Consider the following 23,213-nt stretch of genomic DNA (forward strand, 5'->3'; position numbering starts at 1 on the left):
CCTTCCTAGCTGGCACATCTCAGTTTCCCTGTAATAGACATATTCAAATTACCACATTTGAGAGGAGAAACCACTGTAACAGCAAAAGATTATACACTGACCACTGGTGCACAGTTTGTGAGATGGGCCTGTGTCTTCTTTCACTGATCTGTTCACTTCTATCCCAGATTTTCAATTTTCACCTTTTAAAAAAGTCCTTCCTGCTCTTTAATCCCAATACTTTTTATACAACTGCATAACATAGACCCAGTGAATACACCACATTTGAAAGATGTATTAAGTATTTTGTATCTAATTCCTAATGAAAATCAGCAAGTAGATAACTGAGAATTGCACATAGCTGCTTCTGTTATTTGGGGCAGTTAATTTTGATGTATGTGGTTTCCTCATTAATGTTTGAGGGGTTTTCTCCTTTCTGATTATGTTCCCTTTAGAAGTGCTAGCAAGGCCACTTACTTGAGGAGGGTGGAACTGCATTGCAGCATCTCATTTCAGAGTACGCTCTTCAGTGATGGGCAGACAAAATTACTTCCCTGGGTGTTTATCTGTCCTAATGGACATCAGATCTGCAAACCTTTCCCTGTATGACTTTCCTATGCTTAAGTACAGGTTCCCTGAGCTATTGAGTTTATCTGCTTTTTAGGAATGGGCATGGCACAAAGATTTATGTTGCTCTGTATGACAATACCAATCATCCATCACCATTAGTTACAATAAAATCTTTCTGTTTTTAAAAGCCATCTGTGGTATGTTAACACAGAGAAGGCAAACATTGTTCAAAACCACCTTTGTGATCTGTCTAGGTTTCTATGTCTGAGAGAAAGTCACGGGACTTAGATGACTAAAGATGACTTTCCTCAACCAAATTTAGCTACCTGAAAGTTAGAAAGCAAGTTATCTTAGCTCTCCCTAGAGTCAATGGGAAGAGACAGGCTTCTTCAAAGACAGTTCATCCTAACCTGAAATGAATACCAAAACCAGGTGTAATGATTAACCCACTGGAGCTGCTTCTTGCTTTTCACTGATTATGGAAACCATCTTAGAATATGGACCTAATTGTCAAAAGATCTTTGGTTAGATAAGATGAATGCACAGTGGTTCTAAAATTATGGCAGTCTTGTATGTAAAAAAGAAACAGATAAAAATAGCCGAGGCAAATTCATAGATACCTGAATACAATTATGCTATTTTAATAACAAATGTATCATTTTTCTACTGAAGATGGGGAAATCATACGAAGAGTGAACATGACAAATAGTGTTGTCTCACACAAAGGAAATAGCACAGGCTACTTCATCTGCAGAATTTCCTTTAAAGTAGTTATACCTCGGTGAGAAGTTAGTACTTAATTTCTATTCAGAAGAAGAAATACAAAAGTATTTTTAAACTATGCCAAATCTTTCCGGTGAGGGGTCCAATTGCAAATATGCTACATCTTTTTAACCACTGATCCCATCCTATCACCCATCAGCTTGTATTAAATTTATTTTTGTTCAAGCTGACACAATAAAGCTATTAATAAAGCTATTAATGGGGCAGAAACTGTACTTTTGTTACTAATACATGTTTTCAGTTGGGATCTCTGTATTTGCCACCTAGTGTTCGAGTTTGCAGAGTTCACTTCTATTCCATTCAGCTGTAAACAGAAATTCTAGATACTTGCTTCTTATATGAAAACTAAAACAACATTCTTACAGAGTCACTAATTTCCAGGACTTGAGACTTTAAGTAAAATATCAAATATTGCATGCCTTCCAAGTCACAATAAGACACTAACATGATTTGATCACAGTGTTACTGCAAATCAAACCCCTACCTTTTGATCCTTTCCTTGATCTTCGATTTAGAAAATCTACACAGAACGGCCTTAATCCAGACTTCCCATGTCACAGATCTACTACAGCCTTAGTCACTGCCTGGGCCACTAAGGGGCAACTGAAATGCGCATCACAGATTAAATACATTCTTTCATCTATAAGAGCAGACCTGTATCTTCTTCTCCTGCCTTTAAGGCAGTTTCACATGACTGTAGATAAACAAGGACAGCATGGCGTATTGGCAGTAGTACAGGTTTTAAAGGCGCTGGGTTCAGGAATGGCTTGGTTCATGTGTGCAAAGGCTACAAGCAGGATGGCAGCTGCGCTGTAGAGGCATGGCATAGTCCTTGCTGACATGCACATGCAGGAGCAGAAAGCATTCAGCCAACAATACCCTGGCCACTTCTTAGGTAACAAAAACTCACTAAAAACAGAGTCTAAAGGGATTTTTTTTTTTCTTTTAAAAGAATTGGTTGGCCCTCTCCTAATTCCTCCAGAATATGGCCACCACTCGCTGTCAGCAGGGCAAGAGCATTAGCATTGGTCAAGAACAAGCATACTGGAATATGCTTGCATACAGTGTGTTTGTAGTACCAGATTTCTCTGCATTTGCTCAGTTTTACACTCATGTTCTGAAGAAGACTACTTACCACTCCCATGGCTCTTGTGGTGTGGAAAAACCCTCCGTTGACTTTGGTAGTGGCATACCCACAGTATGTCTCCAGTTTAATTTCGCTAGTTTGATCTGGTTTATATTGTAAGAACATTATCCACTATGGCCCGCTATTTATTTATTTTTAAAGCAAACATATTAGGTATATTAATGTTTCATCACCTGCTTTTACGGCCCCATTCCAGGAAGCCCTACTGCAGTAAACAGCGGATATTTCAGTGAAACCGTATTCATTCTATACATCAACAACAGCCCTCTGAAGAGCTCTTGATACCTGTCTGATGGTGAAGGAGCTAAAATCCTAATTTTTCTGCTGCATGGCACTTTAAAGATAAAACCCTTTCATTACAGCTTGGTTCAAACCCTCGGCTTGCACCAGTGTTGCTCAGCAGAGCATGTGGTTTTCTCTTTGCATCATATTTTAGCGAATGTTGTGTTTTATAAGGTAAAATGATAAATGGTGTGACTTATATGACTGGAGGGTATCTACTTTCCTGCTACTCTATTTAAAAGGTTTCTGTGAACATTTTACACACCTTATTGTCTGACCGTGGCTGTCTAATAGCAAAGGAAACAATAGCCTCTGATGTCCACAAAGGCAGGGCATACCACACAGGTGCCATGTTTTACAACACCACTATATCTTGTCATTCAGAAGTGCTCCCTGAACAAATTGCCTGTCATATTTAAAGATAAAATCTGACAGTGCCAGAGCTGACAAGTAGTCCTCAACCCTGACATACAACACGGAGCTGAATTTTGCTAGATTCACTGTAGATGGATTTGTCTTTAGAGATTCACAGCAAAGCCAACTGCTGGCAGAGCAGCAAAAATTATTTCAAAACACTGCTAAGTGTCAGACTTTATTAAATGGTTGCTTTAAAAAAAAAAAGAAAAAAGCTTCTGCATTAGCTTTAGAAAAGAACTGTGCAGAAATGTTTTTACATATTTTATTTCTCCATAAAATAATGATGTACAGTGTTTCTAAATAATAGAAAATACTGCAGTATGTTTCAGGAAATGTATTTTCATTGCTCCTTAACACTGGGATATATTTACACTACAGGAGCTTATATTCTTTTATCTTTTACCCCGTGAGGCTCTGAAAGCTATGTATAGTAAATAAGAATTAAGAAGGAATGACACAGCCATTTCAGTAATTACCATACACCGCTCAGGTGGTTACTGGGGAAAGTCAGAGGGTTGCCTTGGGCGAGTAAACGCTGCTGCTTCAGTACCATTTTACCCCCAGCAATACTAAAGGGAAGAGAGGATTTACATTATAGAACTATTAAACACAAATGGCAGCCAAAATGGCAGACTGGCAGAGACAGGGCAGGTATTCTACAGGTACGTTAAAATCCCAGCCTGTAACTGTTTTCACACCAGCCCCGATTTGTTTTGTTTTGGGGTTTTGAGGGGGTAAAGAGCCATACACACATTCATCTGCTTATGCAGCTCTTTGTAACCATTTAATGCCCATGTTAGATCACTGCACATTTAACTCCTTCCCTGGACACAGCAGAATGCAAACTTTTGCACATATAATTGGAGAGATGTCTCCTCCTGTTTGTTAGCCATTAATAAGGAGCTACATGTTTGCTCTCAAAGAGAAAAAAAAAAGCCCTATCTACAGTTCAACATGCCACGTTGTGTCAAATCATTTCATAAAGACAGCCCTGACGTTGAGATGCCTTTTCATACCTCTTCCTGAGGTAAAGGGAACGCACCAGCAACAATGCCCTGAGCACTGCTGCCCGTCCACCTGCCCGGCAGCCACCGCACCCACTGCTCTGTTGCTGCCCTGACCGTGCTCCGTGCTTTAGGTTAAGTAAACACTCAATCAGGGAGAAAACAGGAGAGGACATGGCCATACCTGAAGTCAGGAGGTCTTACACAGGTTATATTCAGGGGCAAGTCAGACTGCAGGGCATGGAGAGGAGGACAGAGACGAGACTAATCAGCAATCTCAAAAGACAGCTGTCATGGTAAGCACAAACAGCACACAGCTGAGTTAGGTTTCTTCAAGGAAAGGGACCCTCACCAAATAGCTGAGGCCAGCAGCAAGTTCAGGTAAGTATGAAAAGCAGGAAGAGACAAAAAGGGTAAAAGGAAGGACTGTGCCATCTCCCACACTGGGTTACAGCAGGAAGGTGAGAGCACCAGGGCTGCAGCCACATTTCAGAAGGGGCTGTGGTGCCACCGTAGCAACTTGATCTTCTGACAAACTAGTGCTAATGTAGGAGTCTGGGCCAGGAGTATTAATGCAAGTGTCCTGAGTATCCAAAATGGATGAGTGATGTCAGTTAAGCTAGGAGCAATGACTGGAGAGCCTACTGTTACATCTTGCGTGGAAAACTGGCATGTGCAGAAGGCTGTGGAATTACAAATTTGAGAATTAAGTGGTCAGAGACAGGGAAGGTCTCAGCTACTGCCCACATCTCCATTTTACATTTCAGCCACTGATCTGCCATGTAAGTCAGGATTTGAATTCAAGAATAAGGGGTGAAAATACCAGGATGCCTTAGACTTTCTGGGAATCAGTAACCTCAGAGGGGCAAGCAAACCAACTCTGCTTTTGTTCAGGGACACATGGCTCAGTGGTGGGTCTAATGCTCTCTAGCTGGTGTGATCTCCCTTCCCTGCCACTGAGGGCTACTGGCCAGCAATGGTGTTCTCCCTGCTCTGAGAAGTTGTGAGGCAGCTTTTCTGCTACCATGTGCATGGTCCATGCAGCAGCACAGAGGAAATAGGAGTATGACAGTGCTACGGTTCAGGTGGAGATGGAGCCCACCGTCTCCACTATAACCACCTGTGCCCAGCCCTACCCTGGCTCCCCGGCTGAGACTTATGCCACAGGACATGCTAAGCCCCAGCAAAGAACTGCTCAGATGTGAATTCTAGTTGCAGTCCTAACTTGATTTCGTCAGCCCTTTCCGAGCACCTCTTTTACTGTACAACTTGGCTGCCTCCGTGAACTCTAACCTCTGCATGGGGCTCTGTTTTGGATTTGTGCTGAAAACAATGTTGATAACACAAGGATGTTTTCGTTTCTGCTGAGCAGTGCTGACACAGCGTCAAGGCCTTTTCTGCTTCTCAACCCACCCCACCCGTGAGCAGACCGGGGCTGCACAAGAAGCTGGGAGGGGACACAGCGGGGACCCCGGCTGCCCAAAGGGATATCCCATACCATATGGTGTCATGCTCAGCATATAAAGCTGGGGGAAGCAGAAGGAAGAGAGGGACATTCGGAGTGATGGTGTTTGTCTTCCCATGTAACCGTTACATGTGATGGAGCCCTGCTCTCCTGAAGATGGCTGAACACCCACCTGCCGATGGGAAGCGGTGAACGAATCCCTTGTCTCGCTTTGCTTGTGTGTGCAGCTTTTGCTTTACCTATTCAACTGTCTTTACCTCAACCCACGTGTTTTCTCACTTTTACCCTTCCGATTCTCTCCCCTATCCTGCCATGGGGGCAGTGAGAGAGCAGCTGTGTGGTGCTTAGTTGGTGGCTGGGGTTAAACTATGACAGTTGCATGAGCACAAGAAGAAAATAACTCAGACTTTACCAAGGTGACCCACACAGGGACACTTCTCATTGTCTCCAACATAAGAGCCCCTTATGTGAGCTTCATTTTCTCTTTCACAGAACTTTTCCATAGCATGGACCTATCATGTACAGGCACTACGCTAAAAAAGCTCCCCGAGTACTCCATCATCCTGTTTCCTACAAAGCACGACTTTGCCTTAGGAATAGTGTTAGTAAAAGCTGTAATTGTCATTCTCCTGGGCTGCATCAAATCTTATTTAAGGATGGATCTCCTCTCAATTTCTCTTAGAGGCACTTCACCCGAGAGAGAACCAATCCATTATTGGAAGAAGATGTTCTGACCCCATTAGCTGGGCAGATCTGTGTTTGAACTACAGACCTCTGAGCATCCTCAATCCAAGATGAGCTAGCGCAGGCTACTGTGTCCAGAAGGGACGCATCCTCAGAGATCCCTTTGCATGCTGCTGTACCATACGGGAGAGTGCCAAATGCACATTGCAATAGGCAGCTGAGAGGTCAGTATGCACAAAAGGTAATTGAAATGAGTGAACAAATGCAAATGCAATGCAACTAAATAAAAAGTCCTGAGAAGTGTTACTTTGGACATACACTTTGTTCAAAAATCAGCATTGTAAAGAAATTCTGCATGTTTTATAATTCTCATATTGGCATGTATTAAAAATTAGTGTGTAACATGGAATTTTTTAAAAAGACTGCTCTGTTCCCAGCTTGCTTCATGCATGTTTGATTCTGTCCCTCTGAGAATACCGGAAGTGGCATAATACAAGTGTTTGTAACCTTTAAAAGTGGAAATGTCGTAACTTAGTTAATTGTGGCCCTGACTCTAATGAAAGTGCTGTTGCCCAACAAGCTTTGCACTACATTGATTTTTCTTCTGTCATCTTAGAGTTCTGATAAAATAACAATATATTTAATAATATCAGCAAAGCGAAGAAAGTAAGAAACAGTGAGCTTTTCAAAATAAGTAGGTCAAGCCACAATCAATTTCCAGATTTGAAATGATGTTTTTAAAATATATGTTTAATACAAGACCTTGTTCTATGTCTATCAAGTCAAAGCTTGTATGGTTTAAAGTTCCTGAACGACTGCTTTATCAGGTAGCCCAGAGTTAGGCCCCAGAGGTTAAGCAATAAAAAAGAAACAAAAATAACTTAACAGTTTTTGCAGCTTGTGGAACCCAGCAACAGCTCCTTGAACAGCTTTTACATTCCTAGAGTTTGAAATGCCATAAAGCCACAAGATACATTGAAAAGCTATGAATTTGCTAAATAGGATTTCACTTCCTCTTGTTATTAGAGGTCATAAAATTTATTAGATGTTAGTAAAATCCTTGTAAACAGAAAAAATGGAGACTTAGAAAAGAAGGTTCTTTATTTTCACCCTAGTAATTAAGATGCAACTAGGAATAGAATAATAACAGAAGCCTAATTTATGAAGTGCCGTTAGTTCCAAAATCTTAGTGATACTTATGCAAGATGTTTCACACATATCTGCTGAAATATAATTGTGCAAAGAGGATATCATATAGAGGAAAACTTGCATGTATGCTGTCTTTAGAAGTTAAGATGATTCAGTTACAAAGTCTAAAAATCTTACTCTTCACTCACTGAAAAAGCAAGTATCCAGAGTGATACAAAGTTTCTCTACTTCTTTTTACCTATTTACAAACTCAGCATGGTTCCTCTGTTTTGAAATGGTTCTTTAATTTGAATGACCTTGGAATAAAAAACCCAACACTTTAGAAAACGTTTAATAAAAACCACTTCTAGTTATTACTATATGACTGCAAAATAAAGACGCTCTGGCTGACAGATAAATTGCACGCCTGCAACTTTCAGCAACTTCAGCAATATAACTTAAGACCTTTTAGTTCAGAAACAAATTTTTATCACCGCTTTTAGCTATAGCAGGGCGTATAACCTTTGTGAAACTCTTATTTGCAGGGTGATAACTGTATGTAACAGGGTGCTGGAGTCTTTATGATGAAAGGACAACTACAAGTCCATGTCCTCAAAGAGAATTTAGGTTCTCATGACAGATTTTCTATGGGAAGGATGGAATTAGGGTAAAATTCAAAATTCAACAAGCAATGCATCTGATTAGTCTCTGCCTCATTTAAGACAAGCTGTTCTTGAGTGCAGAGACTGGAAGAGTGCCTTAACATCCCCAGAAGATGCCTGCTCTTGAGTGAAGAGGCGTGACATCTCCTTGTGCTTGTACCCTTGCAGAAAAGGCTCCCTAACGGTTGCATCTTTTTTTGAAAGGTCACTACTGCCACAGGTTTTACCCATTTTTATGAAAAGTTAAGGAACAGGAAAATCTAGGGAATCTTTGGCTCTGAGAGAAACAGAAAAAAAGGAACAGCTTAAGGGATTCCAGATCCCAGGGATGCTCATTTGGTCTAAATACATGTAATATATGTTACAATGAATTGTAAGAAATGTTTCAGAATACTGGTTTCACAAATGGCTCTCCATCCAGTTGCCTGTATACTGACTTTCAGTTAAATCAATTAAATTTTTTCTAAAGCCAAGGAAAGAATGTTCTAGGCTAAGAAATCAAATTTCTTACCTCTTGGATGCCTTGCTGACTCTAAGCTGGAGTATCTGTGAATAATGCTCTCTGTCAACTCTTTTTGGCTCGGAGACTCCATTCCATCCTGGCAAGGAATGACCTGGCCTCTGTTATTCACGCTTTCGTCACCTCTTGGCTGGAATCTATTAATGCAGAATAATTTGGGCACTCAGCCTTTGGCATTAAGGGAACTTGAAGTAATACAGAACACTGCAGTGCACCTCAGCCACGTTGGGCACGTGCACATCAAATCGCTCTGCTGTACTCTATGGCACTCTGAAGAGTATCAAGGGAAATTTGCAGTCTTGGTCCTTGCCTTGCTCTGTGACCTGAATCTGGGCTAACTTGGCCTTTAGGCTGTCCACAGAGAAGAAACGGAGACCACTGATGATAACTACTCCTTTGACACAGTAGAATCCTGTTGCAAAATCTGCTGTGAGTGGGAGATAACACTGTGAAATGAAGTTCCCTAGAAACAACAGACATCACAAACCTCACCACCTTCTGCTCTATGTGCAGGACACATTTCTCTGATATTGCCTTGTTTAACATGGCTACAGAGGTTTTAAATTGCAAATTCTACTGCAACAAACATAGAACAGTTTATACGCTCAAACAGGTTGACGCAGCGCTGGTAGGCACTGAGTTCCTACTACTCACATAATGGAAGAGTTTGTGTCAAATATGGGAAGTGTGAGGTTGCACAGCCAGAAGAATATCTGCTAAACGTACTAGTAGAGCCATAAATTTTTGCTGAAGGAAACACTATTACAGGGGATAGAAGTCAGTCATGTCCATTTATGGTATGAGTCTTACCAAAGTAACAGAAATTAATCCACCTTCCTTACTAGAAGATTTGCAATATAACCAGAATTTAATTCTACAAACTTAAAGAATAACAACAAGTTCCCTGTTATCTTTCATTTATTTACCATTATTAAATTGTCAGCATAAGCAGATGAGGATAACTACGCCACCTAACTTGCCCTTGCAATACAATTCAGGTAGAGAGAGATGCCCCACTGAAGAGTAGATTCAGAGCATCTTCGAGTTTGCTGCTTTGAAGAAGCTTACCTCTCCCTAGTCAGCATATAGGAAGCTTACAGAAATTAATTTTATCATGCAGGCACCTGAAGTTAGATGGTGTGAAAAATACAGTCTTCTTTCATGCACTGCAACAACAAGGTATTGGAGACAAGACCTAATGCTTCTGGAGGACAAATGATAGACAAACAGATTCTTTAAGTGGTTTATTTGATAAATGTCGGTGCATTAGCGCATGCATAACCCAAACTTAAATATCACTGTATATCTTGCAGTGTTATATAAATAGTCCTTAATAAAAATTACATGTAGCAGTACCAAATAAGCAAGGAGCAAAAATATCCTAATAAATTGGTTTGAAACTAAATGTCCCCATGAGAATGCTATCTGAGACATAGTTTTAAAGTTTTCTCACTTTAAAGTCATGTCAGCCTAACAAAGAACACAACTTGTTAATAAAATTACTGTTAATACTGAGACAAAAGGGAAAGAAAGGGCATCAGTGGATAGAAGAGAAAGAACAGCAATGAAAGAATTGTGGAATGCTTTGATAATGTTTGGGTAATAAATTATTAGGATGTTCATCAAAGTAACTAGAAAAGTATTGCTCTCAGTAAAGTACTACCAGACTACCAAATAAGTACCAGACAAAAGTGCTAACAGGTGCATAACCAGCATTCCAGTTTGTTCCAGCAATGCATCTTCACCTTGATAAATAGCACCAAAATCCCCACAGGATATTTTCTTAGAGATTCCTAGTACAGCAGTTATACCACCTTGTGGGGTGTGCAGTGGACACACTTGAAATAGAGGTAAAAGAGAGCGGGTTGTATCACATTATATTACACTGTATTATATACTGCATATCTGCATATTCTCCATGGAATAATTTAATAGTTCCAGTAAAATTTACCTTTCTCATTGAGAGCTCAGGGACTTGGAATGTAACTAAAAGATTCACTGGAAAGTTTAATCAAACATTAGGAGGCCTGAAAGGTCTCTATTACATGAGATGTATTACTGTATGTTAGGCAATTAAATAGTATGTTAAATACGACATGAGGAGGACAGATTCCAACTCCACTTTCAGACATATCTTTGGAGAAAAGAAGTTCTATGAGAGCATCTTTAATCTGTAAACTGAGCTGATTAACTGGAAGTAATCAAGACATGGCAGCGATGGAGGGCTACATGTGCTCGGTTCCCGCGTTAGCTGTCAGAACACAGCTGCACTTTTGACCTCCGCCTCAGTTTCTCTGTGTAAAGCACCCTGCGATCTTAAGATAAAAAGCCAGTTTAAAATATTACTACAGTTAGATGTTTAATTTTTCAGTGAAGCTTTTGAACCAAGGACCTTGGAAAATTTCTTCTTCCCATTCCATATACGTTACACTTTGATGGATGGATATAATGAAATAGGAGAAAACAGAGGAAAAGCTTCTGAGGATATACAGGTGATTTCACTGCATTTGTTTTTTCCTTTTTTATGTACACATTCATCTTCCACAAGAAACCAAGCTTCTCAGGATATGCTGGATAGCAAAAAGCCCTAGTCATACATGCTTAGTTTCAAAGTTATGTTACTACTCAGAGAGAGAAATCAATGTATACTATATTAAAAACAATCATCACAGCCCCTTAAATGATTGGATAGTTTAGCTTTGAATGCAATTCAACCTAATAGAGGCTTTAATAGCTTTTGACAGATTGTTCCACTGATCAAGGGACATGTATGAAAATAACTGCCTACCAAGCCCTGATTTGATTTTAAGAAAAGAAAACTGAAGGTTAATGGTAAACAGAAGTTGATTGTTCACATTTTCACTGAAATAACTCTATCTGACCTGTTCTTAGAAGCAGTGAAATAAAGGATAATGGGAATCCTATACACCTGACTTTTTACTTTAGCCTCTAATCAAGGGGACTAATCAGACCAAGATGTGTTGGCATGAAAGCAAATATTTGACGATACAGAGGGGGAGGAGAACAACTTTTATGACCAAATTCTGATTCATCATGGACAAGCACCATGAAACCAGAGGAGTATTAGAGGATGTAAACCATAGCATAGTACGTCCTTTATCTATCTTGTGAATTATGAATGCCATCTCCAAAGCAACAAGAAGATAAACCATAGTTTTCATGTAATGTGTGAAGTGCTCACACCCAAACATCAGCATTTTAATGTGATAATTTTATCAGTTATTTATTGGCTTTTATTTGACATGTTATTCAGCTAGTTCTGCAGCCTTACTAAGTAGCCTTTTTGCAATTGTATAAATTATCTTCTCTTGTTCAATGAATGCCCCCAGGCTAAGGCAAAGGGAACAGATGAATTTAAATTAAGATGCAAGCCCAGCCACATTGAAAGTGATGAGTTTCAGTTTGGACTGGAAAGAGAAGAGCACGATGGTTCTATTTAGGATTGCCTCTGCCTTACAGATGGGGTGAGGTGACAGCCAGGATCATGCAGGCTGGGAGTCCTCAGAAACATTGAATGTTGGTATGTTTGCTTGAGTCTTTCATCACTGCCTAACAGCTCCCACCCTCTAATGCTAGATTAGTGTAGGGCTGAGTTTTTTGCTCTGCTGTGGGGAGTGCACTGGTTGTCTTTTTTTGGAAGGAACAAGGAACCTCACTGCGAACAGAGTGTTCTGTTTGTTTGTCTGACCCTTCCCCATAGCAGCTCACTGTCCCGGTGGGATAGTTCAGAAGATACGCTGCAGCAACTTGAATCTCAAACAGGAAACAGATGTTGAGTGGAGGTACTCAGTCCATGGAGGTGTAGGACAGAGGTGGAGGCTGAAGCTGGGTATAAGGCTGTCTCATGCCTGTTGCTACAGTGGAACAACCACTCTTCCCAACTCTGTAACCTTGATGCAAGACAACAGTGGTCAGTTCCTAACAAAAAGCTGAGGACCAGCTGTCCAGGTCATGAGGGGGGTGAAGGAGCCAACATTAACTTTGCACCAGGTGGTAACAATTAAGGGAGAGATCCTGACCTGCACTGTGCAAGTTACTACTCAATGACTCCCATATGAGTTCAGTTAATAAAGCTGTGGCCTTGAGAAAGCACATCCCTTGCATCTCTTGTGCATCTCATCTCATTTCATCTCTCTTCCCCTCTTCTCAACCCAGCTTAGACATCAGCTCCTGGGCTAGTTTAATCTCTGTTACATTAGCCCAAATTCCACTACGTGACACAGGGCTAATGGAATGGCATTACAGTAACTGAGAAAGGAGCAATGCCCACTCTTAACACACTAGAATATTTTAAGACATCTTTCATGATGGATTTTAGTATTCTTTTAATTTCTTTTTTTCCTGTTACGGCACTGGAATCCCTGAATCTGTCCCACAGCATTAAGGAATCCTGCATGATTTTAAAGTGCATCTTGCATCATTACCAGTGAAACGAAAACTATATCCAGATGATAAGATGATAACTGATTTGGGTATTTATTATGTCGCATGTTACCCATCTTTGACAGTTTTCAGTCAGTGATTACTCATGGCATTCTTATTTACGCTTTACATCACCAGAATCTGCATAAGCATGATGCCTTTAAAATTTATTGTATAGAGATTAATATTTTTATTTACATAACAGTTTAAAAAGATGGACAGACCTACAGGATAAAGTATTTTCATATATGGAAGTATGAATAAAGAATTACAGAAGCATTTCTAATTACATTGCATAACACAGCAGTTTTGTATCAAATACTTAAAAACGGCCTTTACCTTTCATCCCCCAAACTAAAGAAACAATAGAAGTTTTTAATTTTCTGCCAACATTTTCTTTCTATCAGTATAAAACCAACTCTGTATCAGATTTTTTAAAGAAAGCCCTTGCCTTGAGCATTTCATTTGTATTGGGTCCATGTTTAGTCAGTAGCTTTTGCAGAATTGATGAATATTGTCTAAAGGCAAGTGCAGACAGGCAAACAGATCTGTATCTTCTGTAATCCATTTAGCCTGACACACATGTGCAAGCGAACTATTTTACCTTAATCCTTTCATGGCTGATGAAAAGTAAATGTAAGCAAAGTCCTGAACTTCACCATTTAAAAAGAATCACTGAATCTAATGTTAGAAGCTAATTTATACTCTCACCTCTTCCCTGAAAAAAACTGACCTTGGTCCTCGTGCCTCTAAGAGCATCCACTTGGCAAACAGTTGCTATACACAGAACATCCATTAGAGGCTGTGTCTTTCAGCTCATCCAAAATGGAAATGGGTTATCTAATGCTGGAATATAAATGGGGATTGCTAAAGTATCATTGCAACATAGGCTAAATTATAACTACTTGAATAAAATAAAGAAAACGTTGAAGTATTAACTGCTTCTAGTATGTAATCAAAACACAGCAATAATTTACACTTGATCTCTCATTTTTTTTATAGATATTTACCTTTAACAATGTTCTCCTTTTGGGGTACCCTTTGGCATTACTACATGCTTCAAACAGTTCCATGAATCCTGCTCATGTCTTTGCTATCAACTCCTGTGGGCTTTGGAGATATGAAGTCTTCTTATACTTCTGTATTTCAACTGAACTCAATCAAGTTACACTGATTTAGATGATGTGAGACTGGAATGTAACACAGAGCATTAATTCTCTTTAACCACTTGATTTTTTGCCAGTGAATTACTTTGGAATGGTCTTATTCATTCCAAAGGTGTTCATTTGTCTACATCATTGCCATCCATGGCTTAAATGAGTGCTATCTGACTGCACTGAGGCTAGTACTCGTTCAGCCAATTCACTAGCTTAAATCTTCAGCATAAACAAACCTAGAATCATGTATTTTAAAAAATTCTATTATTGCTGCCAGCAGTCTCCTAGCAAAAAAAAAAAAACACCCACCCAGTTTTTTTTTTTTTCCCCACTACTGCTGGAAATAATTATTTGCCAATCATTTTTTAATAGCTATGCCTCCACTTCAGCTACAAACTACAACACTGATGTGCCTTCTCTACCTTTTATGGCTGTCAGATTCATTTCAATACTGTGATCCCTATGGTTTCTAGCAGTGCTTAATTAAACACAAAATAATCATAAAGTAACAGCATAAACAACCAAACAATCTCCTCAAACGCTGTGTTAACAGTGTTACATCATTAGCTTGTTTGAATTCATAGTGCTCATTTCCAAAGTAGTATCTGTTTCTGTGAGAACTGCCTTTTCAAAAGCAGAATTCCCACATCTTCAGCTAGCTTTTCTCTAAGCGATCTCCAAAGTAAACAGTATTTAGTGTGGCATTAATCCAAATATATGGTATTTGCCCAGTGGTAAAGGCAGCTTTAGCTAGTGCAGAACAGAAAAAGCTATGCCCATAACATAGTATTTCAAAATGTTAAGAAATCTGTGGCACAAGAGACAATACATAAATTTATGGACCAAGGTTGGAATATAATCAAACCTATTTTAAATATAATTTATTATTCAGAGAGTCTTTACATTCTACAATGAGAACACTTGATGCAGGTCTTTATACTTTTGCTGGCACAGCTATGTCAAAGGTATTAAGAGGTACAATCTCTACTTGATATAACTGCCCTGGCAAAAGTTGGTAGGTGTGGACACAGTGTTATACTACTAAAACTAAATTTTTGCTGGCACAGCTTCTTTAGCTCCAGGGAGGTCTGGCATATGTTACGCTGTCAAAAGTACAATTTTCAGCAGTACAAGCCTCACCCGCACACAGAGTGCTTTGCCAATACAGTATACTGGTATGCTCTGGGTAAGCCTGGCCTCAACAGTGATTTTAAACAGAAGACTAACACAGGAGGCGTATTCATTTCTTGGTGGCAATGTCAAGCCAAGTTGACTACTGGTTTCTTTTGTAGTGGTAATACAGACTGTGTGCTGTTTCACCATAATATGATTTTCTTCTGCTTTTTATGGCAAAAGAAAAGGCGTACAGCAGCTCAAGTTAAAATAGCAACTTAACCAAATGAAAAATCTCTCTCTCATTCAGGGGCACCCTGTATCATCCAACACAGAATTGTTCTTTTCATAGCATGTTATTACAAAACAGATCAGAAACAGCTCCATTTCTCACAGTCTTCTGGTTTTGTTCTCGAAGATCTCACTAGGTCAACACAGATGCTGCAATGCCCAGTATCACACAACCTAAAGCTAATCTGTCAGAGGACCTGACACCCCAAATGGAAACCCATACTTTGGTCCATCAGGTCTTTAGACAATGCACTGGGAAACCTGGCCTCAGAATAGGATTCACAACATGCAGAAACAAAGTAATGGTTAGGAACCGAATTCTGAGTTCCAGGGAGCCCAGGAGGTGTAAGATTCACGTCAGAAATCTCTCCCAGTACTACTCAATTGCCATCATGAAACACAGCAAGAAAGTCTTGGGATCTACGTCAGGATGCTGCTCCAGAGTTCCTCATTGGAAAAAAATGCTCTAACGAGGAGCCGCTGCATAAAGGACTTTCTTCACCATCTCCTGCACTTCTGTCTCTGTTAGTGGATGAAGAAGTTACAGCTTTATTCTGAAGATATCCAGCAGGCTCACCACAAGCTGGCCTCTCATTAGGATGCCGAGATCATGGATTCTGTTTTGTCACAGGTGGGAGCTACAACTTGCGTTGCTCAAACCTGCCAAGCCAGAGGTAGTTCCAGGCACTCATGGAAGCTAAAATTTAGATGCCAAGGGAGTTTGTGGAAACATGGATATCCATGGGCTGTAGGCTCAATGGGAATTAGAGTGGAGGAGGAATGAACTGAGGCTGGTGTTCTGGCCTTCAGGTCTTAAAAGCCACCTGCTTCTGTAGATTTGGGGCCTGCTCTTTTTTATTATGAGACATTAACTAAGGTACTACGTGGAGACCAGTAAAATCTTCATCAACACATAAAAAACCACATGATCAAGGAATCATAAAGATGAAAAGACCTATGTTAAACTAAAAGGCTTCTTTCCAAATGATGAGTATCAATAATTCTAGGCTGGAAGGTCACTTGTTATTCTACCCACTGAACAAGATTTTGTAGATTAGCAATTATTTCTTCAAGATCATATGGCAGAGGCATATTACATTCATCATCTGTCCAGAAGGGATGGCATTCTGGTTTCTGGTCTTCTGGCAAGCTCTCTGCTGCTTCGGACTGGCATCTGAAAAGAAAGATAAGCAGATGAACTACTGAAGTAAAACTGTATCAAGAAACTGAATACTCAGCGAGGATACATTTGTGCATTAATTTAAAAAGAAAGATGATAATAAAAAAGAAATACCACATCTTCTGACCAAATGGATTGTTCATTTCCAGTGAAGTTGATTTCTGTTGTAGGCTTTGTATTTTCTATAGGGATTTCTCAAAAAGCCAATCACACAGAAAACTCAGTTAGCGTACCTTTATATGGTGAATTATTTTTTCATTATCTCAGCTGTTATTTAAAGTATGTGATTAAACCATTATCAGATTTAAATGTTTGCTGGTTTCCAATGTATTACTAGATTATTGAGAAAGATTAAACTGAATTTACTGCATTAAGGTCAGGGGGGATAGATTAAACAATATTAAAGAAGCCGGACTAGCTTTGTAGATTCTGGAGATTTACAAGTGTATCAACCTGCTTAGCTCTGAAAAAGGCAATATAAAAAGAGAAAATTCTATAAAGATAAATGGAAATGAAGGTTAATAACAACTTGCAATGATGAATAGGTGGGCAAAACTTCAATAAAATTAAATTAAGAGGTTAGTGTATGTTAGTCCCCAGAGAAAATGTTTGAATTACAGTGTTTTTTATTAAATGGATTATTCATCAATACTACTGAAGTCTAATTATAATATTCAACTGAACTGCAGCCTGCAGAGGAAAGTTTTGTAAGTGGCAACCATTGCATCTCTTAAGATTAGGTTGCAATATAACATGCTGCATCAAAAAAATTGTCACAGTTCAAGGATTTCTTTCCCTCTCTTTTCCCCTCCCCTTAAACAATTTGCATGCTGCTGATTAATTAGTTAATGTTTGCAATGGGGCAAGAAAAATGCAAAGCATTACTATAATTGTGGTATATACTGCAGGTCAACGTAGTTCTTCAAAGAGATAATGAGCCAATTGTAGAAATACACTTTTATCTTGTTATCTTGTAAGACTTTTTTAAAAATCATGTTCTATAAAGCAAATAATTGTAACAATTTTGAAGTTGTTTTAAACATATAAGCATCTTTCATCTCTGTAAAATGAACTCTAAAAATATTGACACATGCAACTTCCTTGTCTACACTGTCCGCCTTCTGGAAGAGACCGTTTCCAAATGAAAGATGTCTTCTTCTCTTGGGAATTATTAATGGCAGTGTAATCCCCATGAGAAAACATACTTCAGCTTTACACCCATGTTGGTGTGTGGTTAATTGCTGCACCAGCATCCTGGGCACTCAATCCATCGTACATTACACTACAAGGACAGTATTAACACATAACAGTCCAATATATCTTCAGCTCTCCACATCAGCCCCTGATAATAGCATCTGTTAACATGCACTAAGTACTATTATGTAGCACATCACTTCATAAATAATAAGATTAGCCGACCTCAGGGCCCTGGGAAGAGTAATGTGTTTAAATGTTCTCATTATTTATTTAAAACAAGAATTAAAGGAACAGAAGCTACTTGTGACAATCCTCTTAGCATAAATATTAAACTGTTTGCATTGATAAGCTGCACTGTACAGAATAACAGCAGATTTGTTTTGCTGGCTGCCTTATAATAGTTGTTAGAGCAAATGCAGTTTAGAGTATGAGTTCTGAGAGGTACTTAACTGATTGTGCCATCATGTTCTGAAGACATTTCCCAAATTATATAAAGGAACGGGAGAAAATTAATATGCAGGGGAAGCTGAAACTAATTACAGCATAACTCTATAAGGCTTTTAAAATCTTGCTTTATTTTCTGTTTTGGCACAAAATAATACGCTCAATTTGCTGGGTAGTATAAGATATTTCAGTTTAAGCATTTCAATCTAAAAGTGGATAAATTAACCATGTAGAGATTATTGCAGATGACAAATCAAGAAACCCAGCCAGTAAATACTGCAGGCATGTTATGTGGTCTGCAAAACTCCACTTGTAATAATAAACGTTCTCACACATCTGCTATTAACAACAGAGTTTTCACCAAGAGGAAAAATATACCAACATTTAGCTTCTCCACCATTTCAGAGCCCTTTTTTTACCTTCCATGTCTCTTTTTTCCCTTGCTCTCTCACGCAAATGGATTGACCAGTTTTTCCCTCACATTTGGTGTTTGGGCATTTGTGCTGCTGTAAATGTGGCAGCAGCCACAGTGATGCTGTGACGGGACAGCCCACGAGCAACTATTCTAGTTGCTGCTTCCCCTTCTCTATTTTTCTTACCAGCAGAGCCATCTCTGAAAGGTCACCCCACAACTAAGCATATCACAGAATCACAGAATCATTAAGGCTGGAAAAGACCTTTAAGATCATTAAGTCCAACGATCAACCCAACACCCCCATGCCCACTAAACTATGTCCCGAAGCGCCACATCCACACGTTTTTTGAACATTTCCAGAGATAGTGACTCCACCATCTCCCTGGGCAGCCTGTTCCAATGCTTGACCACTCTCTCGGTGAAGAAATTTTTCCTAATATCCAATCTAAACCTCCCCCGGTGCAACTTCAGGCCATTTCCTCTCGTCCTATCGCTGGTTACTTGGGAGAAGAGACCAACACCCTCGTCGCCACAACCCCCTTTCAGGTAGTTGTAGAGAGCGATAAGGTCTCCTCTCAGCCTCCTCTTCTCCAGACTGAACCACCCCAGTTCCCTCAGCTGCTCCTCCCAGGACTTGTGCTCCAGACCCCTCACCAGCTTCGTTGCCCTTCTCTGGACACGCTCCAGCACCTCAACGTCCTTCTTGTAGTGAGGGGCCCAACACTGAACACAAGATTCAAGGTGCGGCCTCACCAGTGCCGAGTATAGGGGCACAATCACTTCCCTACTCCTGCTGGCCACACTATTTCTGATACAGACTGGGACGCTGTTGGCCTTCTTGGCCACCTGGGCACGCTACCGGCTCATATTGAGCCGGGTGTCAACCAGCACCCCCGGGTCCTTTTCCGCCGGGCAGCTCTTCAGCCACTCCTCCCCAAGCCTGTAGCGTTGCATGGGGTTGCTGTGATCGAAGTGCAGGACCCAGCACTTGGCTTTATTGAACCTCATACATATGAGGTTTAATGCCTTATGCCTCATATGCCTTAACTTCCAGTCAATCATGCACTTGGGAAGCTTTAGCTGTATCATACCCCACGTGAGGTGTTTGAGGAATGGAAATGTGTCAGGTCCTCGGACTTCCTGTGCAAGTCCGATGACAGAAATGCATCAGCATATAGCAAAAGGATAAAAAAGGGGAAAGCAGTGCTGTAATATTCCAAAGTCTGCAATTCCATAGCTCCTTTGTCTTTCCGTCCGGGATTTCTATTGCTTTGCTTTATATCACTAGCAAGTACAGCAGTGAATGTTACATTTTACCACTTTGTGAGTCACCTATTTTGACCAAAATTAAAAATCCCTGTGCCAAATCTGCTGACAATCAAAGTCAACTCAAGTTGCTCATATTTAAAAATACGGGACTGGGTTCTAAGCAGTCATTGCTGCACATGGCAGTTCATTAAGCAATTCACCTGAATGGCATTCCGCAAGCTTGAATGCAGTCATCTAAATACACGCTTTCTGACTCAGAGTTAGGGTGCAAGAACAGTTCTTTCCAGATGAGTATATTACTATTGATTTTAATAAATTTCTGTCTGAGAAACTGTTCCTACAATGGTCTTTAATTTGTAGCAGAGCAACAGACACGAAGATCCTGCAAAAGGATAGCAACATTTTTAACTGAAGCAGAACAATCAAAGGCACTTAAATAATTGCACAGAATTATTTCAAATTCCTTTGTGTCTGGGAAAAGATAGCCAACATAAGTTAGCAATGACAACTCAGGATAAACAGAAATTCTACCTTTTCCCAGATACAAAAGAATTTATGAGGCTCCATGTAGGAAACATTTCAAACATCGATGTGCAGTGGTATCGGGAAAGCACCAAGATTTAGAATATAAGTTAATTAAAACATTTTATACCAATTAAAAACTGTTATTTGAGTTAATAAAGTCAAATCTCCAAAAGAGAGTAGATCTAATCATGTATATTGTATGCACAAAACATGTTAAGAGTGGAAATAACACATGCTCTGAGATACAGAACAGGTGCCAAATCAAGAGGCTTTTTTCATACATTATTTGCAGCAGGAGAACAGGAAAAACTGGCATGATACATTTCAGAGCAATTCAGCTCCAACACCTTGATAATACGTGTTCACCAGCACAGTACAGAAAGGACGACTTGTCTAAAGATGTGCAGAATACATGAAACTCCATGGTCCCTACTTTCTTGCTAAACAATCAAGACCTGTGCCAGTTTCAATTTACAAAGCCCATTTTTAAGGAACTGTTGCAGTGCACATTCTCACCACCTCTCCACTGTAAACTTCACAGATTTTTGATGCCCTTTTTGTGTATTTTTGCCAAATGGACTTTGTTCATTAGTATTTACCAATAGCTGAATTAATGTAAGTTCAACTTAAGTCACGATAAACATTTGTATGCTATTTGTATGACAATGTTATGACACCTTCCCTTGGAAGGTGGCTAGTATCACCATGGGCAGGTGTACATTCACCGAGACAGACAGTTGCCTGGTTATGGTCCCCTGGGCTGCACTGACATTTTGATGATCAGGGTGTGAGCTATGTTAGAGGACACTGATCACGAAGCTAAAATTAACCAAACTAGCTAAAGTGTGTGTTAATTATGAGTATGCAAGCAGTCAATAAAAGGTTAATGCAAAAGTCAAAGGATAAATTTACTTCAGTATTGCATCACTCTACTGACTAAATGACTAACATTTTGCTTTGTTTTTAATCAATATATTTTACAGTAATGTGTGAACCATTGATTTGAAAAACAGTCATCTTTCTAACAGTTAAGTTTTGCAACTATTAAGTATCAAATACCGATATACTTAAAACACTCTTTTTCAGAGCAAATGCTTTTTTGTTCCATTGTCAGGAATAGGAATGCGTATAAGCCAGAAGGTGGCCTCAGGTTCTGCTGATGAATGTGATTAATGCAAATAAGAATTATTACCTAGGAACCTAAATAAGGTACTGTGAATTAGGGTCCCTGGATTCTATTGCACTGTTTGTCTACTCCACAGAGGTGTAGTCAAATGAGATCAATAGGGGTCAATTTGTGGCTCAGACTGCACAGGTGTGTTAAGAGTGAGATGACATGAACAGTCCAGTTTGCTAGATGGTACTAATTTAGCTGCCTACGCCTGGCAGTTCAAAGACCAATGGGGACCATGTGGAAATTTGTAAGGTAAGTCAAGGAACATGGGTCTGGCCCTCTTCCCCATGTATTGATATGGTCAGAAAGGGAGGATGGGATATTTGCTCTGCATGTACAAAAGGACACACTCATCCACACATGCTTACTCCAGCATTCCTATTATTAAAATGTTTTATATGGGATTTCTCTCCTCCCTCCATTCATGCTAGAATAAAAGTGTTACTGAGCTGTTATTCAGAACTTCAGAGTATTTTTTAAAATAATGGCCCAGGATAAAAACAGCATTTGGATCACCCGGCTAAAAGAAATGCATTCATTAAACCCATACTAACATTGGTTAAAACGATAAAACACTGCTAACATGGATGCTGTTCTGAGTAAGAGTAACAGTAGTGGCTTATTTAGACAGCGTTTTTCATTCTTAAGATTCACGATGACTTTGCGAATTTGGGTATGATCAAATATGGGTTATTACTGTTCCAAGACAGAGCTCTGCTGTGTGAACACAAATCCTAGTATTACAGACACCTGGTACATAGAGCTTTGCTTGCAAGTATTTTTTCATCCTTGTCCTTCAAAACTTTCCTCTGCCTGGAAATTATTATGCAAACTATGTGTAGTTACTCTAATCTCAGTGTTAGGATTATCCCAAGTCATTTCAAGCTAACATTCTTCGTTGCCAGAGCATATACAAGAGCATACAGTTCATTCTCAGCTATCTCAATTGTTATGCAGAGTACAGAGAAAATATGAGATTACAGACATGAGAGCAATTCCTCAAATAAGTTAACCTTGATTTTTCTTTTTTATAAATAGTGTCTCTCATTGACAGGTATCACAAATTAAATTCTGCTGCAGAATGCATCACAATTAAAACCTGATACCACTTCAGTCAAAGTTAAGACTTTGAGTGATTTCAACAAGGCCAAGTTTTCAATCCAAATGGTTTTCCAGAGAACATTCAAATAGACATGAGCTAGTAAGCATAATAATAAACATCCAAAAGAAACTATGGAAGGAATGAAATAGGCTGAATACAGCTTCTCAAAGTGAAATTTAGCAAGGGATACTAAATTTAATTTTTTTATCCATTTACAATGTTGGTTAAATTATGGACATTGTAAGTCAGCTAATACAATGTG

The 23,213-nt window shown here is 39.5% G+C and overlaps 1 protein-coding gene across 1 annotated transcript in view; it reads right to left on the bottom strand.

Annotated features, from left to right (window-relative positions):
* Positions 1-16,706: 16,706 nt before the first annotated feature.
* FTO (FTO alpha-ketoglutarate dependent dioxygenase) overlaps positions 16,707-23,213 on the bottom strand; it is a gene marked incomplete at its 3' end in the record, with an annotated part of 251,934 nt that continues 245,427 nt past the window's right edge. Inside the window, exon 10 of the mRNA XM_082005743.1 lies at positions 16,707-16,819. Coding sequence (XP_081861869.1) covers positions 16,707-16,819 — 113 coding nt within the window. The remainder of the gene's footprint in view (positions 16,820-23,213) is intronic.

Source organism: Phaethon aethereus (assembly GCF_964289735.1).
Source record: "Phaethon aethereus genome assembly, chromosome: 13".
NCBI classification, from domain to species: domain Eukaryota; kingdom Metazoa; phylum Chordata; class Aves; order Phaethontiformes; family Phaethontidae; genus Phaethon; species Phaethon aethereus.